The sequence below is a fragment of the Sycon ciliatum genome, chromosome 1, assembly GCF_964019385.1.
Source record: "Sycon ciliatum chromosome 1, ocSycCili1.1, whole genome shotgun sequence".
NCBI classification, from domain to species: domain Eukaryota; kingdom Metazoa; phylum Porifera; class Calcarea; order Leucosolenida; family Sycettidae; genus Sycon; species Sycon ciliatum.
The window spans coordinates 88,688,524-88,698,120 of NC_088643.1; the positions used below are offsets into that span (position 1 = coordinate 88,688,524).

Consider the following 9,597-nt stretch of genomic DNA (forward strand, 5'->3'; position numbering starts at 1 on the left):
CATTGTTGGTGGTGGTGTGTGTGTGTGGGGGGGGGGGGGGGGGGGGGGTACGTTTGCAGCCAGGATGTAGGAATGACACTTCTGCACAGCAGGTGGCAATAGTCAAAACTGGTCACTCTACAAATCCCATACCTGCCAACCTTTGCAAACCTGAGATCCAATGACATACCTAGGCATGAAAATGTATACAAAAGAAGCTCGCGGTGAGGCATGGAACTAGTGCACTTTTGGGTGCCTATTACCGCCCTCGATATCGGGACGGTCCCGGCCAAATCGGGATGGTTGTTAGGTATGAAATCCCAACCGAGAAAACCATTTAATTAAAAGATAAACTCGGCCAGGACATAGCGACTTTCTGTTTTTCGAATGACGTCACACGCCCCCACGCGGCGCAGCTGCTGGCGTGTTGAGTGGCAAAAGATGAGATCGAGTGAGATCGAGATTGAACGCCAAATACAATTTTATTTATTTTGTTGACGGCTTGTCGTCTTTCTTTGCTATCCACTCAGTCCACACTGGCCATTTTCGCTTTACGCTTGATCTTCAGGTTTATCTTTAGCGCTTTGTTTGTGTAACCGATATTGATCAAGGTCGAAATGGGGAAGAGCTGCTCGGCTGTTGGCTGTACGAGACGATTCAAAAAGGGCGACAAAGGTTGGACAAGATTGCCCTCTGAAGAAAGTGAACCTGAGCGCAGGGAAAAGTGGATAACTGCTCTGCGAAGGGAGAACTGGACACCAGGAAAGCACAGCTGGTTATGTGGAGCGCATTTTATCGGCGGGGCGAAGAGTGATGAGCCTTTGTCACCAGACTATGTGCCACGTGTGTTTACGTTTGTACGGTCCCCAGTCAAGAGGAAAATGCAGGAGGAGTTGGAGGCTTACCACCGGCGTGCAAAGCGGACTCGTTTGTTTGCTGATCAAAGCGCTACAAAGGCTGTGGAATCGACTGCAGCAACTCCTACTCCTGATCCTGCTGAATCCGCGTCCACTTCAAAATCTTGCCAAACAGATCTCACCATGGGCAAGCTTCACGATTTGGAGAGTGAAAAGGAGCAGTTGAAGGCATCAGTAGCGAAACTGCAGGCCCGAGTGACGGAGTTGGAGCTGGAGAACGCCACCTTGAAGCTGAAGCAGCCGTCTTATGGGTACACTGAAGATAATTTCAAAAATGACCCTGCCAAAGTCCATTACTACACTGGCCTGCCTGATGTGAAAATCCTGTCAACTGTCTTCTCTTATGTGTCAAAGCCTCTCTCTGCCCATGGTCATAGCAAGTTGTCCCTCTTCCAACAATTCATCCTCGTGCTCATGAAACTTAGACTGAACCTCGCGCATCAGGACTTGGCTTACCGCTTTGGCATCAGTCCGGCCACTGTCACAAAGATATTTGAGAAGTGGATTCAAGTGATGTTCGTCCGGCTACGCCCACTTATCCGCTGGCCAAACCATGGTGACCTGGAGAAGACCATGCCGAGGAGCTTCCGCGGACAGTTCGGTCGCTGCGTCTGCATAATCGACTGTTTCGAGGTATTTATGGAGAGGCCACGTAATCTTATGGCTAGAGCTCTCACCTTTTCACATTACAAATCCCACAACACTGTCAAGTTTTTGGTTGCTGTCACACCCCAAGGCTCCATATCCTTCATCTCCAAGGCTTGGGGCGGACGAACACCTGACAAGCATTTGACGGAGAACTGTGGCCTATTGAAGCTCCTCAATCCGGGAGATCAAGTCATGGCGGATCGTGGATTTACTATCGAAGACAGCGTTGGCATGTACTGTGCCAAACTAGTCATCCCTTCCTTCACCAGGGGGAAGAAGCAGCTGAGAAGGCAGGAGCTCGAGCAGTCACGCCAAATCGCGAATGTGCGTATCCACGTTGAGAGGGTGATCGGCCTGCTTCGGCAGAAGTATACCATCTTGCAGTCAACCCTGCCTATCACCCTATTGAAGCATGATACGGATGAGAAGGAGTCCATGATTGATCGTATTGTTAGTGTGTGCTGTGCTTTGTGCAATTGCTGCAAATCTGTTGTGCCGCTCAACTGAGCACTGTGATAGTAGTTTGTAGATGATTGTGATTTGCTGCAACGGGTTTATGCATTGTGGTACTCTGCTCATTATACACGTTGCCGTTATTATCTTGGTCATGAAACTCATCATGCCACCATGGTCCTGCAATGTCAGCTCTGCTTGCCATATCAACGAGTGTCAGTTATTTTGCCTATGTCTGGTGGCACCCTGTTTCAATGTCCATTGGATGCCTGAACTGGCCGGCTATGCGCTGAACTGTGAATGTATTGTTTTATTTTTTTAATAGCATCAAATGGAAAATAGCTGTACACCATGATTAATGAAACTGTCTTTGTGTTCGGCAATGTGAACTTCAATATTTGCATATAAACTAACACTATCGGCACCCAGACAAGTTGAACTTGTTCGGTTGTGGATGAGCTTTGGGTGTAAATCCACTTCAATGCTGGGGTTCCATTCCCTTTCCCAGGAGTCAAACTCAGCCAAATTGGGAGTTTAGTGTATCTCTCTTGTTGCCGCAATTGCCTTTCACAGGCACAACAAAGTCTGAGTGGTGGTCCAATGGCTTTCACTATGGAGAGGATCTTGGTTTAAAAGAAGACACTGGTTCACACAATAATTATACAGAATGTGATTGATGAGGTACAACAGTGTAATCGCTACTGACATACGATTTGAATACCTCAAAATTAGAAAACTAGTTTATGCCATACTCCATACACAAGATATCCAGCGACGTCATGCGTATACAATGTAACTGTACAAGTTGCAGGATGACGGCATCGTCAGGGGTAGACTTGAGCAACGTACATACCATACGGCAGACTGTGAAATGAAGAACAGGCATGACCAGTGAATGCTGCACAATACCTCAGTATCAGTATTCCTGAAAGGTAGGACCTGTTAATAATTACCACTCGAGAGAAGACTGTAAACTCATCTTGTTATCAGCAAACTGAAATACATTACAAATACATTATAAAAGTAGAAAGGAAAAGGACATATGGAAACGAGTTAAGAGTAACTCTCCACCACTGTATGTCCTTTTCCTTTCTACTTTTATTATTGGCTCAATACCCGAGTTTCAAAATACATTATAGCAAAGGAAAAGGAGCGAGAACACGCCAAGCTACTTGCATGGGAGAAAAGGCTAACTCACTCCACGAACTACAAAACAAATCTCATCCTTTCACACGCAGTGAAGGAGCTTACAAAAGTGAAAGGCAAGTGCATATGGCTGCACACACAGCCTACGCTAGCTGCAGCGCTGGTACACCGGAACTATTATCATAAAGAGCCAGCCAGCATGAATCAAAGCAATCGACTGTCGCGACACCAGTGCAGACAAAGTGATGCGTACACAATACAGACAAGGGGACAAGTCCAGCCAGATACAGTTACTTGAGCAGAGAGAAGCACCAACACAATCTTCAGGATGCATGCACATAATTCTAACAGGACCACTCCTCAAGCTTTCGACTTCTTCTGGCGAGCTGCCTTGCGGCATTCAGGACAATGCCAGCTCTTACCGGGCTTCTTCTTGAGGCCTAGGCACTTCACATGGAAGAAACGGCGAGTGCAATCAGTATTAGCACACTTCGCTACATCACCGGCCTCTTTCCCGTCACAGTAACAACCACCCGGCGATGACAATGTAGTCTGTGGCAGACCCACTGTGGCTGATGCGCCCGCTGCTGCTGGTGGTCCGTCAGGTAAGCTATCAAAGTTCTTTGAATACCATTTAGCGGCTAGTTCCGGTAGAACTCCAAGTTTGTAGAAATCTACAACTGCCTCCAAGGCTTTAGCCATAAACGGCGCATCAGGAAGTATGCGCTCCACGTGCAGCTCTTCCTTGTTCCAGACTATGAAGTCACAGTGTCTGGCAGCGCAGACCTTCAGCTGGAGCTGGACCTGATAGTAGTAGGCATGGTCGTGCTTTAGGCGAAGCTGTGGCAGCAACCCGGAGGAAGACGGGTCCTTCTCCAAGCAGAATTTGCTCTCGTCAGCAGCATCAGCGAATGCCTTGTCCCGGCATGAATAGGGACACTTGATCTCAAGCACACCGGCCCCACAGCATGCACAACTGACAAAGCCATCTGGGCTTGCCCCAAGATACGGGAAGTCAGGAGACAGGCAAAGACCGCACTCAGTCACAGACAGCTCCTTGTGAACAGCCCCCTGCTTCCTTACATACAGCTCACGCGCACTGGCCTCATGCTCACAGCCCCATTTAGTGGCTGAAGTTGTGAACGCTTGCGCCTCCGGATAACAAATGGCTTTGATGAGCGACACGGATGGATTGCTGGGATTGGTGCGCGTAGCAGCTTTGAAGCGGGATGCTGTTACCCTGCCAGCACGGTAGCGAAACCACTGCTTGGAGGTAGCCTGGTCCTTTGTGAGCCTCTCCACAGCCTTTGCCTCCTCCGCAGTCACAGTTATTGCGCTGAACACTTTTTCACAGTGCTGCAGCACATCGGCAAAGTTGGCTGTCAACAGTGCGTCATTGTAGAGCTCGTCTACCAGGTATGGTGGGCAGCCGTCCTGATCCTTTGGAGCGTACCGGTCAGAGAAGGCAGGCATAGTGCTCAGCACCGCACAAGAGCCGGCGGAATCCAGAGAGGCACATAGGGCATCAACTTCCTCAGCTGTGGGATTGTCAAACGGAGCAGGCTTGCTCTTGGCGGAACTGCTGGTAGCTCTTGGTTGTTTATTCTTATCCTTCCTTGGGTCGGGCACAGCAAGATCAATGTCAATGACCCTAGCATACTCCACAGTTTTCATGCTTGGGGCAATCCACTGACAAGGCAGGGAGGTACATGCAGGCTCTACTGCCATGGACGTACGGACAGACAAGCTCATGAGCAAAGCTGCGATGTGCGAGCACGCTTCGCCCAGGCCAGCCATGCAATTACAATGCGCACAAATCACGATTCCGTCCTTCTCCGCGGCTACCCAAGGCCTCAGATTATCTGCAGACACAGTCTGCGAATGCCTGACCGAAGCTGTCACGAAAAATTTCGTGCTGTCAGCATTTGCAGGAAACGACAGGACGTCTCCAACCCAGCCAGATTTTACGAAATTATAAGCATCCAGACTTTTGTAGGCTTTCAAGGACTCTTTGGTGTACGGACTAGGAGTATTTACAAGATAGTTATAAACATCAGGCCACTCGATACTCGGGAAAAACTCCACGGCAGAATTTTTGGAGAGGACGTACGGATCGGACACATTTGAAACAATTCGGTCAAGCTTCTCGCGATACCGCTTCTTGGCTACTTCGTCCAGCTCACCGTAGATTTTTCCAAATTCTCTAGGCTCCATTTCAGCAGTCATAACAAGCAGGTACCCTCTCAAGAACGCACAAACAAGCACGAATCTGATCGTCAAATCAGCAAAGAAATACTGGAATAGTGCAAACTCAAACCAAAAAGTGCAGCTGTCACCAGGTCACGGTCTTTTTGCCACTCAAGGTCACCTGAGCCCACGCGGGACCGGCACGTGACCACTTTTCGAAAAACCTCTATACCTCCTACATCATACATGTATGTGTGACCGCTGCATCGTGTGGTCCGCCAAAGCGGCTGCGGTAGTTCCGCTTTCCGCCTCCGCAAAAGCGGTGCAAGCTTTTCATGTGTGACCGCGGCCTTAGGGTGACGTAGTGCACGAACTGCGCTGTTTCAGATCTGATATGCACAGTTGCACTCTGGTTTATGTACTCTTGCCTTGGTACTACTGTAGTACTTCAGCATAGCACTGCAGATTTCAGCGGGATTCACAGAAGCTTTTTTGCGATGCGACACGCGATGATCGATGCGACAGACGCGAAACCGGGAAAACCCCAAATCGCAGCCATGTCGCACCCCCACGCAACTGCCGCAACTGGGCCATGGCGCCATCGCAGTACAGGCCATCGCAGAATTCTAGAAGTTGAGCTTGGCTGCGATGCGATGCGATGCGACAAGCGATTTGGTGTACGATTTTGACCTTTTCTACAGCAAAGTTGTACAAAGGTGCAAGAGTTGCCTATAAATTTTTACAAGTTGTGTCAAACCGCGCGAATATCATGGTGACGTACCCAAATCAGCAAAACTTTGTCGCATCGCTGACTTCTTCTGTGAATGGTATTTCTGTCGGGAGTTCGCACGGCTGTTTTTTTGTTTTTTATTACTATTACTTCAAGTATTAGTCTCTGAAGGGTCTTCTGATACTAGCAATGGAAATGCAGATGTAATGTGGAAATTTTAGTCTCGAATGCTTCAGTTGTCTCGCGTCACCCGTGCTCGTTGGTCCGAGCTTGTTGATCGCTACTCGTCCAGTAAGCAGACCAATGGATGACCTTCCAGAAAGTCCGAGTGTGCCACAATACGATAACACTCTCCGGAAAGAAATCCGACAGGACTACCGAGCGTTGCAAAGCGACGTACACCGCCACAGACATGAGCTGGTGCAGTCGGGCAACGTTGGCCTTATTCGCGTGCTCGACAAGGCTGGCGGACTTTTCACGGACGTAGAAGCGCCGCTCGAGGCAGTGCTCGACTCCAAAATCCTGAGATCGGTTGCCTCGATGGGCGTGGAGCAGGCGAGGAACGTGAATGCCAGTCGCATAGTGTTTAACCTTCAGGACATGGCCAAGAAATGTGTGGGTGTGATGAATGGAGCTTTGCGAAATCTGGACACTGACGATGACTCCGATGCCAATCGGTACCGGCTGGCCAAGCTGGACTGGTCGAAGCTGGCGGATGTGTGCGCTCCTTGCCTAGTTCGCCGTACGCCTTCTGCTACGTTTATGTATGGTCCTTTGACAATACAGGCCAAAGAACGCAGACAAGGCCAAAAACGTCCTGCTGACAAGACCAATGAGAAAGTCATGCCAACACAAGTTGAATCTGCGAACCAGCATCATGAGGAAACCACAGAAGAAGTAGAGAGAGTTGCCAGAGTGTTGAAAGACGTGTTCGAACGCAATCCGAGCTATGAGGCGATACCTTACTTTGACTTTGTGCTGAATCCCGATTCATTCTCACAATCCGTGGAAAATATCTTCCACACAGCATTTCTTGTGAAGGACAATATAGCCTTCATCAAGTTTAGTGATCAGTTCAATGAGCCCTATATTGGCCTGACGACGCGCGAGGATGCAAATTCCCAGGCTGGTATCCGTAGGCAATTTATCGTGGAGCTGGATATGCAGCTGTGGACGAACCTTGTTGAAGTCTATGAGATCATTGAGCCTTGTATACCGACCAGGTCCGGCGGTCCCGACACTTAGTGCGAATCATTGCCTTTGGACTGACTATCTCTATGATACTTACTTCAGTACATGTACCTGGACTGAGTAGTCTGACAACCAAGGCGCCTATGATCCATGCCGTGACTACCGTGACAATGGCTACCGGTCAGCAAGCCTATTATACCAGTAGTGCATCTAGACGATCAGCATGCCGATGAGAAAGCCACCCAGTGTGCATCTAGACGATCAGCATGCCGAGGAGAAAGCCACCTGTGCATCTACAAAACACGCACTGGTAAGTTACTGTGTGTCACCATGCAAAGAAAGTACGGCTTTTCATTTTGCAAGACACAGTGATATAGATGCAGATAAAGGCTGGCAACGAGAGGTAGCAGTCAAGCAGCTTTCCAGTATCATGATAGGCTTTGAAAAAGTCATGTTTCTCTTCCAGAAGGAAACACGGTTGCTCACTAGTGACTACCAAGTTGAAGTACCAACGTTCAACATATTATCCTGATGCTTCCCTAGACACAATGATCAGTGCATCTGGATACTCAGGTACTGCTCAGGTACATGTACTAAGTCTAAAGTAAATGTTGTTCACCAAACTCTGCCTATAACTATAGTACACGCCACATGGTAGTGTAAGCATTCCAGTCAGGAACGATGCTGAGCTTGTGCTGTAGCATCATTTGCCAATGCCTTTGCTGTACACTCTCAGTCATCCAAGCCTTGCTATTACCAACATCACGCACATGCACACGGACACACACACGGACACACACACACGGACACACACACGGACACACACACACACACACACACACACACACACGGGCAAGCCCACTTTGGCACAGCTGCTTCAGTACTCCAGCCGATCACGCCGGCCACAGAGAGAGAGAAAGAGAGAGAGAGAGAGAGAGAGAGAGAGAGAGAGAGAGAGAGAGAGAGAGAAGAGAGAAGAGAGAAGAGAGAGAGAGAGAGGCTGTTTTGTGTGCAGAGTATTTATTACCCTTTCATGTGGCTTTATGGTAGCATGTACCAACAAGACCTGCAATATGACTCTGTAGCCGACAGCCAAATCATGCGCTCATTTGCCAGTCACTAAGTCTCTGCTTGTAGCCGCGGTTTGCATACCTCAGCAGTAAATCTCCCAGAGTTATTTGAGCCTGGTAAAGTCGTGGCTATTCCTCATTTTTGACGCGTCCAATACAATTATGCACCACATGGCACACTAGGGAACGTAGACAGCCACGGGTACAACCATATTGAGTTGATGCATACACTCACTGCAGATATTCACCAACGCCATCCCGGGTCTCGTCCAATATTTGTTTACAACGTAATTTTTTATCATGCCATCTGCCGTATGCACATTTTTAGGAGGATGTTCATTGTTGTAGTATAAGTGGTAGATCTACTAGTATTGCCCGTCTAGGATCTAACAGGCAGTTTCTCTCGCTGCTTGCCGTATGCACAATTATATAGCTGGCACATGGTAGTATCTCCTACAGTGCGGATGTGCGAGCTCTACTTTTTATTGTTTACCACGTGCATGTTCACTATGGGACTATGTGTGCATGTATCATTTTGTTTGAATTATAATCTCCAATGGACGCTATCCTTATTTTCCAAGACAGCCGTGCCATGCGCCTGTATGCGTGCTAGGTGCTCAGTTAATTTGATTGTGTCTGGGTGTCATTCTGGCTACACACTACTACACGTGACAGCTTCACTGAGTGAGTGTGCACAGGAGTATGGAGGGTATGGGCCCAAGTGAATGGCTACATTTTCATGAGTCGGACTACTTACTTAGAGTGTGACGCTCACTTGTGCACAGTTTTGGCTAACATTCCTCTCTACATTTGTAGCTCTCCCTGTGTTAGGTACACATGTACATGTAGGGGCATTTTTGACTGGAGCGATTGATGCATATGCTTTGAGCCGTTAAAAAAATAATTAAAAATGCCTTGTTGTTCACTCAGACTTCGTCATTGGCTAGTCTGCTGTTGAGAAGCGTACTGACTCCGTACTTGGTCAACATAGGAAATAAAACCTCGTAAAAGACCTCGGTCTTTTACTCGGCTTTTATTTTCCTATTGACCTTGTACTCGTACTCGTTAGTAAGTCTTGTAAGCATGACTTTGTAGCATTGGACCTACTTACATGCATGTCTTTGTAAAAATATTGTATTTGTAGGCTACGATTCGAGTGCACTAGTGTTGTGTAGTCCTACCATCCACATACTGGCACATACACTAGCACAATTTTGATGGGAAGACGGACTGGTGATGACTCTAGTCTATGAGTATGACTCGAGTATGACACTAT

General features: G+C 48.1%; 2 protein-coding genes across 2 annotated transcripts; both read left to right on the forward strand.

Annotated features, from left to right (window-relative positions):
• The first annotated feature begins 596 nt into the window (after positions 1–596).
• On the forward strand, positions 597–2,051 carry LOC135808557 (uncharacterized). Its single transcript, XM_065321772.1, has one exon. The coding sequence runs from the start codon at positions 597–599 to the stop codon at positions 2,049–2,051; it is 1,455 nt and encodes a 484-aa protein (XP_065177844.1).
• Positions 2,052–6,199: 4,148 nt separating this feature from the next.
• On the forward strand, positions 6,200–8,998 carry LOC135806254 (uncharacterized). Its single transcript, XM_065320416.1, has one exon. The coding sequence runs from the start codon at positions 6,364–6,366 to the stop codon at positions 7,303–7,305; it is 942 nt and encodes a 313-aa protein (XP_065176488.1). The 5' UTR covers positions 6,200–6,363; the 3' UTR covers positions 7,306–8,998.
• Positions 8,999–9,597: the final 599 nt, after the last annotated feature.